Consider the following 21,776-nt stretch of genomic DNA (forward strand, 5'->3'; position numbering starts at 1 on the left):
CCACTGCTCTAAAGCGACAGCCAGGCTTCACGGTACGTTTCATTAATGCCGACTACTCAGATGGATAGAAAGTCATTTCCAGTCTTGATTGATTAGCATTTCTCCAGGCCACCCCATTTGTTCCAAAACAGCCGCCCTAGGTCCTGTTCGCTCGAAGTTTGGCTGGTTTTGAAAGACCGGGCCATACACCAGGCTGCAACAGCCAGGAGTTTTCTGTACCCACAGGGAAAGGCTGCACAGTTATGCCCACGTCACCCCAACTCCTTGCCAACCTCCCTCAGGGAAAAGTCTCAGTGTTCAGACCAAGATGGTGACAACGTCGGCATAATCCAGCGTGACTCTGGCTTGTTCATCTCATCCCAGTACTCAGCTGCCGTACACGGTGCACAAGCCATGTTTACTCCCAAATATGTGAACTGTGCAGAATAACTGGTAAGTCTCTAGACTGCTGGCACCGGTGACAAAGTTTACGGATGCACTAAAACGCCTCTCCCTCAGATGCTTCGGAAGCACAAACCGCAGTTTTCCTGCTTTGGCTCCTTAAATGAATTGTCAAAAAGATGAACATTTCCTTTTCTGTTTGCCATTCAACAACACAGCACACACATATTTAGAGAATGTGTATATAAAAAGAATACCTACCCTACAATTTGATTAAAATACTTCCTGTAGCCGTCTAATGTTTCATGCTGCAACAAAGAGAAGTGAACAAGGATTCAAACAAAGGAGGACACTGAAATTGGAAACAAACAAGAGACCACACACGCGCAACAATGTGGAGACAACATTTTGCTGTGTTATCAGGCAAAGCAACTGTGAAAGCCAAAGCTATTACAGGCGTACCATGTTTGAAGGGGGCTGCAGCACCAATCTGGCCTGTTTTCTTCTCTGTTTCCTGTAATAGTTCTCGAAGGTTTCTCGGGCACCCTGAAAAACAGATCAAATTCATCTAAACCACCGGCGACAGCATTAAATCCATCCACCTCCATGCAAAACTCCTGCATCCGCAAATTAAAAACGTCATTTGCTCAATTTTTTTTTCTGACCTCAGTGCCACATTCCCTTACAGAGTTCGATGCAGACACTAAATGTCAACAATTTGCTCCGAGTACAATTACAGGCGAGTATTTTGCCACAAGAACATCTTAAACAACCCTGTTACGTTCGTACACCCAAACTCTTCCAGTTCTACCGTGCAGAAATTGTGCATGTTTCTACGTATAACTCCCACACTTACTATACTAGACTGCAAATAATACCATCAGGTTTTGTACAAAAACCTGGCGATGGTGGAGAACAAGAACGTTAAGTGCTAACAAAAAAAGAGAGAGAGAAGGGGGACCAATCCTACAAAAGGTTACAGAAAATTATTCAATTATTCCTTTATTTATCTGGACACTGGTAGCAGCCATCTCTGTCTGAGCAACTATAAAAAGCACACGGATCAACAAAGCTCGGAGTAGAAGCAGTGCTTGCAGCTCCAGATACACGGGGCACTGACCCTCGAGTTAAAAGGAAGGTGTCGATTAAAGCTACAAAAGATCAGAGACTTCCTACTGTGAGCTCTTCCACTTGGCGATCATCTCATTTTGTCTACCTTTAGGAGAGATTTGGAGCATCCTCAGTTATTCTCATTGATGAGATAAAGACATTGAACTCCTGCACAAACACCACAGTCACCATGTTAGCCGTGCTTGTTTTATCCATTGCCTTTCCTTCTTACACCATTGCTACTTCTCTCCCCCCTCCTGCCCCGTCTATCGGTTTATGTGCCTGAAATGAGTCTACAAACTATTTTGGGAAGGAAAGGAGACGCTCTATTTGGGCTTTGATGAGCCAAGCACTTTTTAGATCCCTTGAAAGGACATCAAAGGCAACAGTAAGCGTTACCAGTCTGGGAAAGGGAGAATGAGAGCCTTGGGTCCGTATTTAAAGTGGGAAAAGTTAATTAAAAGAAGCTGACAATGGAGTCAACGAGGTCTCCACCCATCATGAGTACACAAATATTCTGATTTAACAGGCCCTTTATTAAAAAGTTCTTGGGAAAATTCTGCAAATAACACTTTTAATTGTAGACACTCCTCCTCCTCCTCCTCCAAGAGAAGATGGGGCTCCACAACCATCCGCACCGCTCTCACTGGGTACCACCAGGGTGCTTTTAACATTTATTATCGAGACTCAAGGCAGATTTGGATTTAGTGTAAGCTCTTGTGACTTTGCAGGAGTACAGCTTGAATTCAGCTTTAAGTCCACAGGAAGCCTAATCTTTTCAAAGAAGCATTTTAGGTGCCAGAAGCTGCTTAAGAACGGGGCGGGCACATCGGAAAATCCTATCATCTATCTTCTGATAACACTCCCGTGTGACATAACCCCTCTACTTCATCATCCAGTGCAGGTAACAGGACTGCAGGGCAGACATTCATATATTCACACAAGTTTAGGGCTGGAAGGAACCTCGTGAGATCATCAGGCCCAGCCCCCTGCTCTGGATTTGCACATTTTAAGGCCAGAAAGTGACTTGTGGTCATCTAGTCTGACCTCCCTCGTAACAATGCCAACAAGCAGTTCCTGCATCAAGCTGTTAAATTCTGGTTGAATTTTTCCTCATTACCCCAAGTTTTGGTTTGAAACTCTCCACCTTAACCACCGCCTTTTACAAAAGGAAAACGCCATTTTGCAATAGATGGACACCCAGTTTGAGGACTCAAGGATTTCCTCCTTGGTCATCACCAGTGAAAACACGAGGTTCGCAGCCCAACATGGACAAAAGACCAAGCTGGGAAATTCCAGAACTCAATGCAAAACTAAGCACATTTTTTTTTGTAAAATTATTCTGTGCGAAATATGCAATTTGGAAATTTCATATGGCTCATTCTAGATTAGTAGAACAAGAGTATTTTGTGCTAAGCATAGAGGTAGAAAGCTGTGAAGTCAGGTAGAAGAAAGGGCAAGGTAGCACCTTGGAGACTCACTGGTTCAGAGAGCCATTTTCATAGTTGGTCGGGACGGAAGGGACCTGAGCAGATCATCTAGTCCGATCCCCTGCCATGGCAGTAAAGGATGCTGGGGTCAAGTGACCCCAGCAAGGTGATTATCTAGCCTTGTTTTGAAGACCCCCGGGGTAGGAGGGAGCACCACCTCCCTTGGAAGTTGGTTCCAGATCCTAGCCACCCTGGCAGTGAAGTAGCGCCTCCTGATGTCTAGCCTGAATCTACCCTCTGCCAGCTTGTGACCGCTATTCCTTGTTACTCCCAGGAGTGCTCGGGGGAACAGGGACTGTCCCATAGCCTTCTGGTCCCCCCTGACTTGTTTGTAGACGGCCACTAGATCCCCTCAGCCTTCTCTTGTGAAGGCTGAACAGGTTCAGGTCCCATCACCTCTCCTCGTAGGACCTGCCCTGCTGCCCCCCGATCATGCGGGTGGCCTCCCCTGGACCCTCTCCATGCTGTCCACATCCCTCCTGAAGTGCGGTGCCCAGAGCTGGACGCACTACTCCAGCTGCGGCCTGACCAGTGTGTCACATAGAGGGGGAGGATCACCTCCTTGGACCTGCTCAAGATGCATCTGTGGATACATGACAAGGTGCGGTTGGCCTTCCTGACCGCGTCCCCACACTGTCGGCCCATGTTCAATTCGGCATCAGTAATGACTCCCAGATCCTTTTCTACCTCTGCACTGACAAGAAGGGAGTTCCCCAGCCTGTAGGTCTGCTGCTGGTTCTTCCCCCCCAGGTGCAGCACCTTGCACTTGTCAGTGTTGAAACCCATCCTGTTCTCATCCACCCACCCCTGTCACCTCTCTAGGTCCAATTGCAGCCTATTCCTCCCTTCTAGCGTGCCCACTTCCACCCACATCTTAGTGTCATCCAAGAATTTGAACAAGGTGTTTTTCACCCCCTCGTCCAAGTCGCTGATGAAGATGAAGAACAGCGCGGGCCTGAGGACCGAGTCCTGGGGGACCCCACTGCCCGCATCCCTCCAGGTGGAAAATGACCCATCCACCACCACTGTCTGGGTACGGCCCTCCAGCCAACTAGTGACCTATCTGACTGTGTAGGTATCAATGCCACAGTTGCCTAATTTTTTTTTATGAGAATGGGGTGAGAGATGGTGTCGAAGGCCTTCCAAAAGTACAGAAAAACTATGTCCACTGCTATCCCTGCATCCAAGGATTTTGTGACCTGGTCGTAGAAGGCCACCAGGTTGGTCTGACAGGACCTGCCGCTAATGAACCCGTGTTGGTTGCCCCTAAGCATAACCTCCCCTGCCGGCCCCTCGTGGACATGCGCCAGGATAATTCTCTCAAAGAGCTTCCCTGAGGACCGAGGTAAGACTAATGGGCCTATAGTTTCCTGGGTCCTCCTTCCTCACTTTTTTGAAAATGGGGACCACACTGGCCCTTTTCCAGTCCTCCGGCACCACACCAGAGCACCATGAGTGCTCGTAAAGCCATGCCAGGGATCCCGCAATGACCTCTGCTAATCCCCTCAGCACTCGGGGGTGGAGATCGTCAGGATCTGCTGATCTGAACACGTCCAGTCCCTCCAGAAGTTCCCTGACTAGGTCCTCACTGACCCGAGGCCTGGCTGCGCCTCCCCTGGGGCCTTCGGGGATCCTGGTGGGTGGGGGATGTCCCAGTCACTGCTCAGAAAAGTAGAGGCAAAAAATTTGTTAAAAGAGGTTAGCTTTATCGTCTGGTGCAACCACCAGATTTCCAAGCGTGTCCTGCAAGGGCCCCACGTTACCAAGTATCTTCTTTTTTGTGGGGAGAGGGGTTTAGGTGGTAGCCGTGTTGGTCTAAGGACACAAGCAGACAAGGTTCTGTGGGTGAATCTGATATCTTTTATTAGACCAACTCAAGTAGTTTGAAAAATTAGTAGAATTTTTCCAGCCATCTGAATTGGTCGAATAAAAAATATTCTGTGGGGAGAAGCACTTTTTAAACGCTACGTAGCAGACGGTTAATGGAAGTTAAGGATTCACAACTGGTGCCCACACTTTACTCTCTCACCTGGCTCTTCCACATCCTCTGATCTCCTGACAGAGAAGAAATGGATGGAAGAAATGAGACCAATGCCCTATTCCCAGCCCTTCTGCCGACTTACTGAATTACTTAAGGCACGTCATTTAACTTCTTGCCTTGGGCTTCACAATTTGCATAAGCAGCCTAATTGAATTGCCCTATGTACAGGTGTTTGCAAGACTGGTCCAAGAACAGCTTGAGAGCCTTAGCTGAAAGGCACTACCCACAACAGCAAATTGCATTTGTACATAAAAAGTGTTTAGAAACATTTTCTGTGTCCTTGTATTTCCCCAACAGCATGCCAGCATTCAGGGGCTGTTGGTGCTTGGTGATGAAGAGCACCAACCGCTCAACAGTGCTTTCATTGCAGGCCCAATTAAAAAAAAATTTCCATTCCAGGCAAATACAGCACTCATTTTTACTTTTATCTTTGAATTTCTACATTGTATTTAGGGCTGCTGAAGCCTCATCTTTGAGGCTGAAGTCCCCGTTGCATCCATATGGCAAGCAAAGCACTAGCAGGAGCCGTGCAGGACTCTCCGTAGCACATCTTCCAACGTGCCTCATCTTTGAGGCAAGGGATGGACTGCAGGTCAGTCTGCATGGCCCATTCGCTTACTGACTGCTTTGCTGACACTGCCAATGCAGGGACAATTTCGAGCAGTACATTAAAACATAAGTTATAATATTTTAAGACAAGGGAAGAGTGTCTGCTTGGAAGCACCTTGAAACTGTGAACAAAAGCTACTGCAGCACACTAAACCCAAGTTTAAGAAACAATCTGTGCTGGCATGGATCCGAGGAGAGGTTAAATGCTCTGTATTTCACTCCATTCCTGCAAGCTGCTCAAGTGTCTTCACTTTTACCGCTAGAACTCAGTGATATCAGCCGTATGATCTTGCATTTCTTAAGGTGAAATATTAAACAGGACAGGGTTTATGCCAGGTCTGGCTGCTAGGCCCTTCAAGAGAGTCAGCTTCCATCATCCCATTTTAGATCCATCATATTTTTCCCCTCAATAGGGAAAAAAGTTCAATGCACAGGAGGGTCTCCATTGGGAAAACGGAGTGAAGAGAGGTAGTCAGTCATGTTAGTCTGAAGTCAGGCAGAAGGCAGGGTAGATTTGCACCTTATAGAGTAAACCAGAGATGCACCGAGTTTAAGCTTTCCATGAACCCAAGCTCACTTCATCAGATGCTGTGAAAGGACATGCACAGAGCAAACGGTGTATAAAATGAAGAGAATGATTTGAATACAAAAGACAGGAAGAGAAAGAGGGAGGGGAGAGGGAGAAGGAAGGGCAGTGCTGGGAAAGGTAAACAAGCCAGCAAAAAACCCATGGGAACAATGGGTTCAAAGCACTAATCCAGGCAATAGGGGAAGTATCTGTAGCCCAGTTTAAACCATACTTGGCACACTCCTATCTGCAGATGATTTCTTTCTGCAATTTCCCATTCAACCTGGTTTTTAGGATTTTGCTACCCAAGAACAGCCACGCAGGGGTCAGCGATGGAAGGTCCAGAGACTTTTGCCACAGGCCTTTGTGTCTTTCTGGGAGTGTCAGATCGGTGTAAGCTCATTTTTATACGCATGGATCGCTCGGTCCATCCAACACAGATGGCAGAGGGGCACCAAGCAGGTATGGTGTATACAACATTGGCATATACAACCTTGGCTGTTCTAGTCCACATTATTTGGTCCAGTGCTGATGTATCTGTATCGATGAGGGGACACAGCTGACATCTAGGTCCACTGCAAGGCCTGGTGCCTCCATGAGTATCCGAGTCGGGTATCCTGTTGCTTGAGAGACTGAATGAGATTGGGGGGGCTGTCCAGGTCAGAACAGGTTTCTTGCAAATGGCTACCCTGAGAAGGTCGTCCTTTTCCAGGAGGGGCTGGAGGTCATTAATGATGCATCTTAAGGTGTCCAAGCTGAGGGCTGTAGGTGACAACTAGAGGGACTCTGTTGTCCCTGTCCTGGGGTTGCTTACGGGTCTGGTGAGACCCTTACCAGGCACAGCCGAAATACAGCTGGCAAGAAAACCCTCCTCGCTACCTCCAAGGCTGAACATGGCAGCAGCTCCTCTCCGGGAGCATCATTCAGATCGAGTGAGACCGCTCGGACAAGCGCGGGGCAGTCTGCTGTTATCACTGAATGCGCGGTGCAGGCTCGCACCAAAGACTACTTTTCACTTGCAAGAAAAGCTGCGACCCCATGGCTGCAGGCAAACTCCAATGACAAACGCCGGCAAGTGCAAACAGACTGGGGTTCAGCGCCGTCTTCTACGCGGAAGAGCACACACGCCACTGTGCTGACTCGATGCAGCATCTTCTGGGAGTCACGGGGTAGCTCGTTCCTAATTATTTACTGCACGCAAAGCCTGCCATCTCACCAAGCAGCGTAGGCGAGATTTTGTGGTAACATTAAAGGGCTCGGGGGAGACTTTGAACGCGACTAACTAGGAGCGTGGTGCCAAGCTAAAACTGATCAGACATCTTAATGTTACAGCGTCGTTCCAAAAACAACTTGGTAGATGACACGTCTTGCAGTTTGGGACTAGCCTCAACACTTCAGTTAAGATTAAGAAGGACAGACGCCTCCGTTCGTCCCACAAAAATAACCAAAACATTTCTTAACCCATTAAGGACTCTTCCTCTTCTCACGTGCATTTCAAAGAGAAGAAGATCTGAACATGGCCCTTCCTCCTACAATCCCTTCAGCTGCCAATAAACCTGCCAGCTTCTTCCACCTTCCTGTGATCCTAGCATCCTCTCTGCTAGTTGCGACTACCCTGTATGTATTACTGGGCTTACGCTGGAGCACATCGTGGGCATGGGGCATTAAACGAGTGGCAGGCATCCTGCGACATAAAAGAATACAGACCCCAAGTGCAGACTATACTACCGAGGCTGGTCCCCAGCGACGGAGAGCACCAAGAACAGCCTCCCTCCCTGAAAAGCCACTACTGCGATCGACTCTCGCAAACCGAGTTAATTCGACACAAACTGCCAGCTTCCTTCGCGTCTTTTAGGAACGCATGCTGGCCGGCAGGGATTTTCTTCTAAAACAAAATTAAAAGGGGCAGTTTAGAGAGAACAGTTTCTAAAATGAAACATTTGGAGCAACTTTAATAACGTTCTCTTGCTTTCTTTCCAAAGTAACCCGAGTCCAGGATCAGCAAATACTCTCGAGATGGTACCAGCAAGAGTTGCTTGGATTTAAAACCTGGGATGGAGATTTAAAAACCAACTATTTTAAAACAGATTTGCTTGGATTTAAAACCTGGGATGGAGACCCAAGCCTATCAGACTATTCTCTTCCTTTTGGAACGAAGGCTCTTCACCCCCACAACTTCTGTTGTTTCACAATTTCTGAAGCACAAATTACCCTTTATCATTTTTTCCCCCCCAAACTGGGAAAGGGGTAAAGGGGAAATGGCACATGAAGACACTGAAAGGAGTTAACGGATGTTAATGCTTTCTATTAGACACAAAATCCCCTGTGGTTCCTCCCAATGATCTCCCTAGCCATGCCACGTTATTCCCCAAAGTCCTCCTTGGGGGCAATTTGGGATATTTAACAAGAGACTACACAAAAAAGAGGAGATAATTCAGAGACACTATGCCAGTCCATAACATGTTTGGTCATGAAGTCTTTTCTGGCCCTCCATTTATACTTTAATTGCTTAGTTACAGCCTGGTTTCCTGATTCTGCTCCCCGGTACCTCTAAAACAGTTCTTCACTCATTGTGCGCCCCGCTCCGCACATCACTGGCACAGCCTGTTTTCCCTCGGTTGTTGCTCAGTTATCTAGTTTTTTAAAGACAATCTAATTTATTAATCCTCCAAAAAAAAATATTCCTTTTCTGTGAACACCAAACATATTCGATTCCTCTGGATAGCAAGGCGAACAAAGATGAATGCGGTCATCTAAACTGTCAAAATGAGGGAGTCAATAGGAAGGCAGAACCACTCCTGGCAATCAGACTGTATTTTCATATTATTCTCTTAGAAATCGCCACACAGAGTCATGAACCGTTCGTGTCAACACTTCTCTTTGGCCCTTAAAACTTGCACTCCATCTCGACAGGCTCACAAGCCATCGGCACATTCGGTGTTGACCAAGGAGCCTCTGGGAGATTTGTGGTGGGCGCGGCAGGTCGAAAGAGAAAATCCTACGGTAGACAGTATTTGTACCATGACTGGCAGAGCTAGAGTGTGCCTGTGCTGCGTTATTCACATCTTCAAGAAACACCAGCACAATGCAGTAAAAAACGACTCTAAGCATTTTCTGCAAAAAAAAGCCACAGGTGGTAACTAAAAGAGCCACTTTGGGGGCTTCAATGGGAGTCTCCTTGCTGTAAAGCATCATTAATCTACCTGCCTTCCCTGTTCACTCTCAGACTCTTGCAACAAGTCATTTTGCTGGATGGTCTACACGTCCTCCTGACTGCTGAAAAATCTTCCAGCTTCTTACTAGCTACTTCTCTAGAAACCGGCTGTTTCACTCGGCGTAAACTCAACAATCAGTCTCAACAAGCTTCAGCAAATGGGAGGACTGGACCAAAAGAGACCTCATGGGCCGTGGCCAGGCGAGGGTGGCGGTGCAGTATGTGGCGCTGCAGACACGTCTGCTGCACATTCAGCTGTTCTCCGCGCTGCAAGATAGCAGCATGGGGTTGGTTTGTTTTTAATTATTATTATTACAGGATCTCCCAGGGTAAAAAAAAAAAAAACCCTGAAAAAAGTTAAATAAAATTAAATTAAGTAAAACCAGTGTGGAGCAGACACACGGGGTAGTGTATACCACCCAGAAGTGGAGCCTGGCCAGCCAGAGCCACACTTCAGCTGCTGGCCAGGCTCCAAGCAGCAAGATCACCACTGTTGCAGCCCCAGAAGGACCCCCAAGATGCCGGGTAAGGCTGCTGGGGACAACCCAATGCTGGCCCCAACCTCTTCCACCCCTCCTGGGGTAACTGCTGTGTGCCAGAGGGCGTGTGGCACAGGTGTTCACCAGGGACAAGTAGCAGGCTCACAAAGATGTGAATGCAGTCATGAGGTTCAACAAGGACAAGTGCAAAGTCCTGCACTTAGGAGGGAGCAATCCCATGCACTGGTGCAGGCGGGGGGGGGGGGGGGGGGGGGGGTGACTGGCTGGGCAGCAGCTCTGCAGAAAAGGACCTGGGGGTGACAGGGGACAAGAAGCTGAACAGGAGCCAGCAGTGTGCCCTTGTGCCAAGAAGGCTGACGGCATCCTGGGCTGCATTGGTGGGAGCGTTGCCAGCAGATGGAGAGCAGCAATTCTTCCCCTCTATTCAGCACTGGGGAGGCCACATCTGGAGTCCTGTGTCCAGCTGTGGGCCCCCCCGCTACAGAAAGGATGTGGGCACACTGAAGAGAGTCCAGCGGAGGGCAGCGAAAATGGTTGTGCAGCTGGAGGACAGGACTGGTGAGGAGAAGCTGAGGGAAATGGGCTGATTGAGTCTGCAGAAGAGAAGACCGAGGGGGATTGAATAGCAGCCTTCACCTCCCTGCAGGGGGGCTGCAAAGAGGAAGGAGCTGGGCTGGTCTCAGTGGGGGCAGATGACAGGATAAGGAGCAATGGGCTCAAGCTGCAGCAAGGGAAATTTAGGTTGCAGATTATGAAAAACTCTCTCACGAGGAGGGTGGTGAAGCACTGGAACAGGCTCCCCAGAGAGGTGGTGCAGTCTCCATCCTTGGAGGTTTTCAAGACACGACTGGACAAAGCCTTGGCTGGGATGATGTAGTCGGGTCTGGTCCCGCTTCGAGACTTGCATTAGTAGCACAGCAAAACAACAGTCGCACAGAAAGTGCCACAGCATCGTTCATCTCCTAACCTCTGTTCTCTGCTTAATATCTTGAATCAACTGAGAGCTAAAAGTGGGTAGCGTGTGTGGTTTCCAAGATGTCTAAGAGGATCTGTAACGCACTCAGCAGACTTTCCACCTAAACAGTCTTGTCTGTGCAAATAGGCTTTTATACTTCACTGGCTGTCTCTCAATAGTCTCCAGAAAAAAAGGGGAAAAAACCCACACACACATTTGCTCATTTATTAAGATTTATTTGATTGGAACATATTTCTCCCCCACCCTGTCCTCTAGTACTCGAGTAAGCAGCCAAAAAGATTCAAAGTTTGTCAGACTGCACATTTATTTTAATCACTGGGCCAGGAAAAGTCATCAATAATGCCATATGCTTTATAAAATTACTGGGCAGAACTTTATTTCTCAAATTAGCTTTGGAGCATCCAAGGTTGGCAGTGACTGCCAGATGATTAAAGCTTGAAGAACACCACTTCAGCTGCCATCAGGGAAAATGGAATATAATCACAAAAATTCAAATGAACATCTATGAAACCAAATAAAGTCTCCTAGCTCAGGGGCAGCAGACAGTTGAAAGTACATCGAGTTATGAGCTGCATGACAGTTACTACAGGCTTCATGTTCAAAACTGAATATACGATTTCACCTATTTTAGCATCATTTTCAGCAAATCTGCTGCACAATTAGGAAGAAGGTTCACAGCTGTCAGCCCCGAAAAGTATATTTTGGATCCAAAACATGCTGAATACACAGCATCTCACTAGGTTAATAAAGAGGTTTAAGCATTACTAGTCTTGAAGCAGGGAACTAGCCAACATACTAATCATTTGAGAACAGACTACTGTTGTGTAAAATGGGGCAGTGATCATTCCTGGGTATTAATCCTCGCTGAAGACACAGCGAGCATTTCACAATCCTTGTAACAGGTAGACACTCCGTAAGCTCACGTGTAAAAGGTCTTTATAAAAGTAACCTCCGTGGTACACTATTTATCCACCTCGAAGCGCGGTGTTTGGCTCAACCCTGCTGGGATCTGAATTTATAGTTGAAAGGAAACCAGGTATTTCAAACCTAAAGTCTCAGCATAATCCTGGGAGCTAGGCTCAATTCGCCAGTCTCCATACGCTTCTCTCACTGAAGTCAGGAAGAGTTATGCCTACGGACCAGCTAGGGTCACTCTAAGCATTTGGAGGAGGTAGGTTTCAGATCAGTTGAAGAGCAGCTCATTTACAACCACGGGAATCCCATCCTCGTTACATCTCCTTCTAATCACTGGGGCTCATGGGCGACAAGTGCGTCCCGAATCGGAGGGAAGGGATATGCACCAGATCCCTGATGGGGGGGGGGGGGGGGGGGGGGGGGGGGGGAAATCACCCAGCGGGCGATCACCAAGCTAGCGGTGAAACCAACCAGAAATGCACTTCTGGTTTCGCGGCTGGTGCTTTCAGCAGGTGCACGGCCGATCTCAGGGGTGCACGCACACCTGCGTGCACATCCTACACGTCACCAATACTGGGGTTTGGTCAAAAGTAAATGGGTTAACAATAATCTCCATCTCCCACCTGTTTGTGATAATCCTAAACCAGAACGCCAGAAGCTATTAGTACATGCTACTGCTCAGCCCAGGCTTTTCTTAAAAGAATTTTTTGGGCTTTTTGTGCTCCTCTCTAGACCTTGTTCCATGGAGGTTTTTCTCAGGCACCCGCTGCTTCAGGAGCCTGCCCCCACACTTTTCTTTAGAAAGATAGAAAAGATTCTTACTTTCTCAGGGAAAAACAAAAAAAAACAAAGCTGAAAAAGCATCACACCCTTCATTACATACCCCTACTCCCGCCAGAAGTTTAAAACAGCCATTCACAACAAATGTATATGGGACGTTTTAGGGGATTTATAGACGTGCTCCAGGGGGGTGCTTTAATTAATTAGCAAGCCGTGCTAAATTAAAAGCACTCGAGTCAAGTGTATCAGCGTGTAGTGGTGGCAGGGCGCTTTGAACTGAAACTCACTGAATGACTGTTAGGTTAAAGCACCCCGCCGCCATTTTTCAGAGCAGGGATGCTGACGGAGGCAATGCTGGAGGAAGTTAATTAAGACTCCATTAATCGAGTCTGCTCTGACATGCTGGATTCACAGCACATTGCAGCAGCCTTGCTGCATGTCTATAGGAGCCCTTAGTGCTCACACAAGCCTGCTTGCCAATTGCTCTTAGGTCACAAGTGGAAATTACTCCCATGTTCTCAGTACAAGGGGCAGAAGACTGCTGAAGCCAACAACAGCCTCCCCCTGCCCCCCTACCAAGCACGCACCTTACAAAACTACGCTCAATCATCTTTATCACATCTATTCGTTAAAGATCTCCTCGTGCCACCTCCCTGCACTGGTGCAGTTTAGGCTGAACTCCAGCTCTAGGGATTACATTAGGGCAAAGTCAGCTCCGCCAGTCTCAACTAGGTGCACCACACACTTCTTATATCCACCCTTTCCTCCACACTAGTGTTCACCTGGTAGGAATGGCTGCTGCTCATTTTAATTAATATACCATACATTTGTAATAATACAACATTATGACCATACACCCATTAATAAATACTAGAGAACAGTGCGATTCTGACCTCACTCCTAGTATAGGCCATGGGTGGAAACAGACGCTGCTTCATTGCCTTTTTGCCACCAAAAAAAAAAATGTTATGGTGCTACAACGCCCAAGTGCACAGACAGTCGTGCCTCTTGTCACACCGCAACTGCCCAAAATTTTCAGGCGTGACAAAGGTGGTGTTAATTTGCGCCACTGTTTAGTGATGGATATCTACTTGCTTTCTGGCATGAGAGCGGAAGCAACCTGGACCTGCTCGCACTCTCCAGCTGCCCCAGGAAGGTGCTCTGGGGGATAGCTTTTGTCTCTTACAGAGATGTGCCCCCTGCAAATCTCCAAGCGTGTGTTTTCATATGCAGGAAAAACTGGGGTACCCTTCTTCATAGAGAAACATCCCCAGGATCTCTAGGGCGCATCTCCAGAAATGGGGAAACCAGAGTTTCCCTGCTTAGAGATGCACCCCCATGTTTTCCAGGCCACATTTCCATAAGCACAGGAAGTCAGGTAGGTGTTCCCAAGGCTCAAGGGACCTAATCCTGTGTGGAAATTTTCAGCACACATGGGACATAGTTCTGGGAGACCATGCTGCCCATTGATGCTACGGTACCCAATGCAACAGGTGACGCGTTTCCCCCAATAAAAGCAGATCAGTTGTGCCAGAACACATCCCAGTACAGCTGATCCACTTAACTTGACTACTTCTATTTCTAGTCCATAGTGTTACTTCTCCCAATTTTCTCCAACAAGCAAAAAGTCAAACCCACAGCTCCTTTTCCAAAGCTGTTTAAGTTTACAGTAGTGTAGCAAGCGGGTGTCCCGGGGCCCGTTTAACCACAGGCTCACCCAGGTGTCTTAGGGCCAGCAGCCCACCTCCTCGCCTGCCATGCCTTGATGTTACTAATTATCTGATGTTAAATCAGGCAGGAGGCTGCAACGTTTATCAGCCCTGATGACAAGGGCCTATCTATTCCTATAATCTATACCTATCTAGCTCTCTGATCATCCCTTATCATATCCCATGACTCGCAGATGTTTCTTCCAGCGAGGTAGCTCTGGAACTCAAGTTGCAGAGTCTCACGTGGGCCTCACTCCCCACCGGCACTCGCGGGGTCCCAGTGCCCTCCCCCTCGGTTTTTTCTTTACACACACACACACACACACACACACACACACACACACACACACACACTGGGCCCCAGGCCCCACACACTGGGCTCCAAGCCTACATACACTCTCGAGGCTCCAACCCCTTCTCTGGGATCAGGGCTCTGAGCCCTGGCCCCAGCCCTCCCTGAGCTATCCCCTTATCCCTGGTCACAGAAGTTTCCTTAATAACTCCAAGGCTCAGGGCCCCACCCCCTGGAGCTTCATGCTGGCTCCTATAAGCAGCCTCAGACCTCCACCAAGAGTCTAGGCACTGCCACAGGTCCCTCCACCAACTAGGGCCCTGCCTCAGTACTCTGGGCGAGTCTGGGTTCCCCTTGCTCTATTTCACCCACCAGGGATCTGGGGCTGGGGTTAGGTGGTGCCCCATACTTACCTTTCACCAGGGCAGTAACTGGCCTGGCACTTCTTGGGGACTGTCCCATCACAGATAATCCTACCAGGCCACTCGGCAGGGTGCACTTTCTGGTCAACCCCCAGACCATGAGGTCTTCTTCCCCACAGCCCCAGCCCTTACCTCCAAGGGATGTTCTGCGAGCAGCAGCTCAGCCAAGTGTTGTTCCTTTGGTTGCAGCAGCAAATTGCTGCCCCTTTGCAGCTCAGGGCTCAGCTCTTAGAGAGCACAGCTGGGCCCTGCTTCCAACTGGGCAACTCTGCCTAATTGGCATTGCAGGCAACTGCGGGTCACCTAGCTGCCACTCAGGCCCCTGCTAGTAACAGAGCACCCTGTGCTGTTACAAGTAGTAATCCAGACGCTGTACAAAGAATAAGAGCATAGGTCCATCTAGCCCAGCACTCTGCATCTCATCGTAGCATAGAGCAGGTGAGGGTACCAGTCTGAGGTATTACAAAATTTCTGGAATCTCAAGGATTACCTCTAAATGATTTGTGGACGACAGAGCATTTTAAAGTGGTGTGTGAAGAGGTTCATGGTTGTTTGGCACTTAACAATGCATAGAGCAACATGAAATAATCTGCAAAGCTGAAAGGTAAGTTTGTAAGGTGCTTGGGAACCCTCAAGACGAAGTGAGATCACTAGTTGATGCGCACCCCAAGGAAACAAGGCCCCAGTCTAGAGTACAGCTCTTAAGCAGATGCACAAGTAGCCCTAAGTGAAGCACACAGGGAGACCCTTTGAGCTCAAGTTAAGCACATGAAGTGCTCTGCTGGACCAGAGTTCAAGAGAAGGCCTTTGCCCAGCTCAGACTGCAGCACAGAACAGCAACATCTGAATATATTAAACACGTTTTGATGGGGAACAGAAGACAAAGGAAGCTAACAGAAAAAGGAAAAAAAAACCCAGCCAAAAGCTCGTTATGAAGTTCAGGCCCCTTGTGAAGACGACCTCCAATACCTAGAGCTGCACACTCTCATTAGTGCCCACTGTAATTTCTACAACCACTGCACACTTGGAACAATGCACTGACGACAACAGCAGCAAATGGCAATCCTTCTGCCCTTTCATCTTGTCCTGAACCCCTCCAGCATGAAGGGATGGCAAGTCACCTGGATCCCACAAACTTCAGTTTCTTATGTGCTGGACATTACAACTAAATAGCTTCCTGCTTGTGGCTGCCTCCTTTCCCCGTTCAGTATTGTTCAATCATTTCTCTTCCACAAGTCAGCTCAACTTGATGGCACTGAGGAGGATGGCAAACACAGAAGTTGTTTTTTCTTTTTACCATATTTCATCGCCAGATCTTCAAGTGAACTGCCGCAAGCACAGATGCATCACTTGAGCTCGAAACAGAAGCTCTCTTTATCCACAAAACAGGTAAGACAGCAGCAGCTGAAGTATCTCATGCTGCCTTCCTCCCCTTGCAAGTACATCCAGCATAGTGGCCACAGTCCAAAGTCTTCTAGGTCACAGGATATGGCAAACTCCTTTCCCACACCCCCGTTTCACCTATGTCCAACAACAGAATATCCACTGTTAGTCCCTACCAAACCAGGGTAGATTCGATGAAATTGCCCACTAGAGAAAACTGCTACATCTCATTTGAAATCCTTCCAGCCCAATCAATCCACATCCACCGCTGGGTTTCAATACAACACAGTAAATTTGTGCACAAGGAGTTTAACCCCTCCAGAGCTTGTAGAGAACGGAGCATGAAAGGGAACCTGTGGATTTTGTGGCTAGCTATTCAAAACACCTTGAAAGCTGTGGCCAGAGCAGGAAGCCGGTGTGAAAGGGAAGCAGCATTCAGAGATCACTTGACACCTCCAGAAGCCAAAATTAAAGAACTGGGTGTGGATTAGTGAGATTTCAAGAGCAACACAGAAAAACAACCCAGTGAGCACTTAAAACTTGCGGCTTTTGCTCACTTTTTTTGTTTTAAACCTAAAATGTAAGTGAGGTCAGACTGAAGTAAGTTCTTTGAAATCCATGCCCCACAGACTGAAGGGCAATGTGAGCCCGTGTTAACCGGGGGGGGGGGGGGGAAAAGAGAGCAGTAAAACACACGCGGCATGCAGCTGCCAGCCGGCTGGAGATGGGCCGAGTAACACCAGCCTGTCTCCCGGGGACGAAGGTCTGAAGATTCAGAGACAAAGGTCCCTCCAGCCCCGTCCAGATCTGGCTCCATCGCTCGCGTAGGTCTCAGCTAGCTTGAAGCCTGCACTGCTAGCACACGAGCTCCACCAAACCGACATCAAAGAGGTTTTACTAGAGGGGAGGATGGACGAATAGCTGGAAGCAGGCCTAACAACCATTTCGGGAGCAGACACGTGTGGTGGTTTCTCGCATACGCCCAATGACTGCGTGGCTGACCACTTCCGTCAACTCTCGGATGCCGATTTGCCTTCCAGAACCACAGAGGTAGTCATGATGGGGTTAAGAATATATACACACACACACCTTTTTTTATATATTTTTTTTTAAAGGATTCCCCCCTCTTTGGGGTGTTTTCACAGCAGCCACCCTCTCTAAGGAGCCTGGGCTCCCTCCTCTGAGAAAATAAGGGCATTATCCCTCCTTATTGATCAGGATGTCAGTGCAGCATTGTTCTTTCCGCTTAGTCTATAGGAAGCAATATCTATTTTCCATTTAGGCAGGGGTAAAGCCTTTAATTTCACCATCCTGGCTGCAGCTGGAGTTCCCTTTTAACTGCCTGGCCATGGGAGTGAAGACAGTTTTATATGGGGGAAAACGCTGAAAAGGCCACTTTAATATGTTTGCATGTGAAAAGGGGAGTGCTTTTCCTAGTGCTCAGTAATGAGGGTCAGCGGGATATTACACTTCGCCATATGGCTAATTTGCACAGCAGGTCAAACGCTCTATTTGCTTTTTAAAAAGGCGGCCCTATAGATCGGGCTGCACTGAAAACAGGACAAAGAAGCACGAGTAAGAGATGCCCCCTACCGGGGGAGGGGGGGGAACGCCAAAGAGGAGATGCACACACATCTGCACACACACATCTGCACATGCACACAGCCAGTGCCTGGAATCCCAGTCATACCAACGAACGTGACTTCCACAGGGTTTTGCATTTCTGCATTTGTTTTCCACGAGGTAAGGACACGCTGAAGATGAATTAGCAAAGCCTTCCAGTAAGTAAGGCGGCAGGCAGAAAAGGAATGCTGCTTCAGGGAATCCCAGTGTTATCAATCCGTTACTATCCACGGAGACACTTGCCAAACGGCGCAGACTACTCAAATCAAGCTTTCACTCAATTTGCTTGCAATATGAACCTGTGCTAACTCTTGTCCCCCTTCCAAGCGGCTGACGAGCTGCCTGACCTCCTGACTAACGAGTGCTGTTTATTAGCGTGATGGCCCTTGTAACCCATGTTTGTCTTGGCACTTCCTCCTCGCTGTGTCCCAGGCCTGACCCAAAGAAGAACTTCCCCTGCAGGGGCCAGCAACAGTCTGCGGTACTAAGGAAAGAAAAAAAATCTGATCACTAAAGATTATGGAGCGGTGGGGCCCGGGCTTTTGAAGAGAGTAAACATTATGATTAACAAGCCTGGCCTTTGTAATCCGCTCGCACCCCTCCCCTCCAGACCAGAGTGTTAATTTATTAAATATCTTAACAAAGGGCCTTTATTAGTGGCCTCGGCTAGGCTGGCTCCTTTCAGAACATGACCAGCTACATCCAATAAAGCTTTAATTGACTACTACTTTTCATAACCTCTGACCTGGGATGACAAACGGTTGGACCATGCTGGTGAAAGGGTAAACCCCCAAGGAGTTTGCATCCCGACCAGGCTTAGCAAGCCATGCGTCTAAGATGCATTTGCTCGAATGAACACGACGAAAGCAAAATGAGGATGGGTCAGTCCCATTATTCCCACTCTGGCCTTGAAAAGTTCTTCTCCCTCTTCCGAGTTATTCCTAATCAGGAACTACATTTATCCTTGCGCTACCCGTTTTAGGTAGACAAGCATTCACATTTTCTAACCAGGTAAGGAATGGTTGTTCTCATAAGAGACCTGCTGCCACTCGGTCGGAAATGATGGGCCAGATGAAGCAGGTAAAATGTTAGGTAAAATGTTAGGCCCCATACTATGCAAAAGGTCAAATCAGCTTATAAATTTTAAGTCAAGAGCCCAGTACCATCTGAGGCACAGAACTTTTAAATCATTTGTCCAAGGCTATACCCACAACTGTATTAAAGCTACAATTAGAAATCGGGAATTAGTGTCTCCCAGTCATGCGCACCGACTTTCCACTGAAATGGCTAATTACTAACATCTCTCTCCCCTGTTCTCTCGCCCCTCTTTTTAGGGGAACCAGCTCAAAAAAGGAAGTGTGTGCATGGGGAGGAATGCAATTATAAAAGACAGGAAGCCTGAGTTCCTTGAGTATTATCAAAGGGCTGCATTTTCTGCAAGTATGAAGTGTACAGCACAGTCATGACCAAACTTACCCAAGGCAAGGCCTGCCCTTGGCAACCTGCTGGGAGTCTGGGGCCTGCCCTCGTTAATCTGATGTGTGACAAGTAGCCAACACCTTGATCATTCCTGGAGCAACTAAAAATTGTGGTATGTAGTAGTCTGCCCTGATAAAAGCAACCAGCTCACCATAGGCTATAACCTCCCTGCTGCGCCCAGGAGTCGAGCACAAAAATAAGGAGAAATCACGGCTTTGGTGCGTGCATCTTTTGCATTAAGAACAGAAGTCACCAAAAATACCCATGTGCACACACACGTGGGATAAACCAGCGATCCTCAACCAGGGTGCCCCACAACCAGTGATCCTTCTAAGGCTGCCCCACCAGATTAACGCTCGATTCACAAGATAAACCCAGAGATTTCAAATAGGAATCTAGTGTTGAAAACAAATTGACCCACTGTCATTCAAGTTCTTCACAATGGAAACTTTTTCCATTAATTTTTCCAAAGTCAAAAAATGACTTAAAGCTAAGGCCTGGCGTTTTTCCAAGGGCTGCCTTGGAAAAATGTGGTTAAAGCCATCGGCCTGTAGCAAATTCTGAAGAACACACGCCATTATAATACTTTTCCTTAGCGGTCCAGACTACCAGGAGAACATCAAACCCGTCCTCTGCTCATTATGCTGATCTTCCTTTTAACATCAGAGTGCGAACCTTATCTTCAAGAGATGGCTGGGACGCAGCATATTGAAAGTATTGCTTGGAGAACCAGAAAAAACCACTCCTCTGGCAGTGGAGGTGCTCCTCTCTAACCTCAGTTATCAAAAGAGTAAAGTTCTCCTGGACAGGAGAGATTTTAACTTTAAATTTTATTTATTTTTGAAGAGCGAGGCTTGGGGTCAGACAGCATAAAACAAGTTCTCACGGGAACTCGAGTCCACCCCAAACCTCACCACCTCCACTCCAAATGCAAGGCACGGCAAAGGTAGCTGGAGGGCCAGCCATCACCGAATGGCATATACATAAAACACCCCAAATGCATGGCATACGCATTCCCTGCTGACATGAAGATCCAGAATAACAGATTATAGTCATGTTGCTTGACTGGAAGGTGTTCGGATGCCATGATAAATAACAAAGGTAGCATTAAAACTTAGAATATAGAATAGAGATAACTGGCCCCGTCAGGAAAAATGAGTGCTTTGCTTCTATCAAAGCATTTTACAAAGCAAACAACTTACTGGCCAGGTACAGACATTGGGGAGGTTAAACTGGGTTCCAAATGGCTCGCCCTAGTCTCAGTGACCGGCAATCGGTCTAAACCTGTAACTAAAAGGAAATCCCGTGGACTCAAACCGGTCTACAAATTGCAGAACCTGGTTTAAGATAAACCTGGATCTATGCAGTATCAGACTCACTCGATTTAGGTCAAACTGGTGCATGAAACTTCTGCTACTGCCCTTGCACAGCCCTGGGGCTGGGAAAACCCAGCCACTGGCCCCAGCTCCAGGGCTACTCTTTTCACACCCCCTTCCCTTGCACTGGTCTGTTTTTTGCTCCCCATGCAGCCAGCGCTCTCAACCCCCATCCCACAAGCTACTCCGGGCGCAGCCGCTTTTATCAGCGTTCACCGCTGCCAGAGCCGAGCAAGTAAGTCCCGGTGGGGAGAGGAGCGGGAAGGATGGGGGTGTAGCTTTCCTGGAGGGACCTCACCCCCTGCGCGCGGTCATGCCTGCCCCCTCCACCCCAATGAACCCCGATCCCCTCCAGCCTGCACTCCCAACCACCCCGACTAACACCCCTCCCATCCCAGCTTACCCAATATCAAGCAGACATTTCAAATCAATTTAACCTGCCCCCAATGCCCCCGAATGTCTGTATTAAGCCTTTATAAGCTTCAACGGATGGGAACAGGAATGCTGATACACTGCCTTTCACAACCCATTTGATCTTCTGTTTTCCTGGGCTTGCTGGTCTCAGGTAAAAGTGAAATATTGCATCATGGGAGTAAAATTAAGATTCACCGTGAATTTTATTTAATGCTTGGAACGTAGCTCCGTGAAACTTTGAGGCCTGCGACTCCTTTACTAAAGCACAGGATGCTGGCTCATTGAATGCTCTTTAATTAAAGCATTTCTTAAAAAAAAAAAGCAAAGCAAAGCATAGCTACCAAGAAAGAGCCTAGAGTTGTCACGGCAAGGGACTGACGTCAGAAGATCTGGGATCTCTTTCCAGGACTGCCAGCAAAACTGGGGAAGTCAGCTTCTGCGTTTCATTCCCCCTGTCTGTAAAATGCTAACCTTGCACCAGAGCAGTGAGACTC

At 47.9% G+C, this 21,776-nt stretch overlaps 1 protein-coding gene across 5 annotated transcripts in view; it reads right to left on the minus strand.

Moving 5' to 3' along the window:
• The window catches only part of EXOC6B (exocyst complex component 6B), a 404,537-nt gene that overhangs the window by 175,693 nt on the left and 207,068 nt on the right, over positions 1 to 21,776 (minus strand). For all 5 annotated transcript variants that reach the window (XM_059721415.1, XM_019495636.2, XM_019495635.2 and 2 more), the window contains exons 9-10: positions 844 to 927; positions 643 to 689 (exon numbers count right to left, since the gene is read on the minus strand). In XM_059721415.1, coding sequence (XP_059577398.1) covers positions 643 to 689; positions 844 to 927 — 131 coding nt within the window. The remainder of the gene's footprint in view (positions 1 to 642; positions 690 to 843; positions 928 to 21,776) is intronic.

Source organism: Alligator mississippiensis, chromosome 2, assembly GCF_030867095.1.
Source record: "Alligator mississippiensis isolate rAllMis1 chromosome 2, rAllMis1, whole genome shotgun sequence".
NCBI lineage: Eukaryota > Metazoa > Chordata > Crocodylia > Alligatoridae > Alligator > Alligator mississippiensis.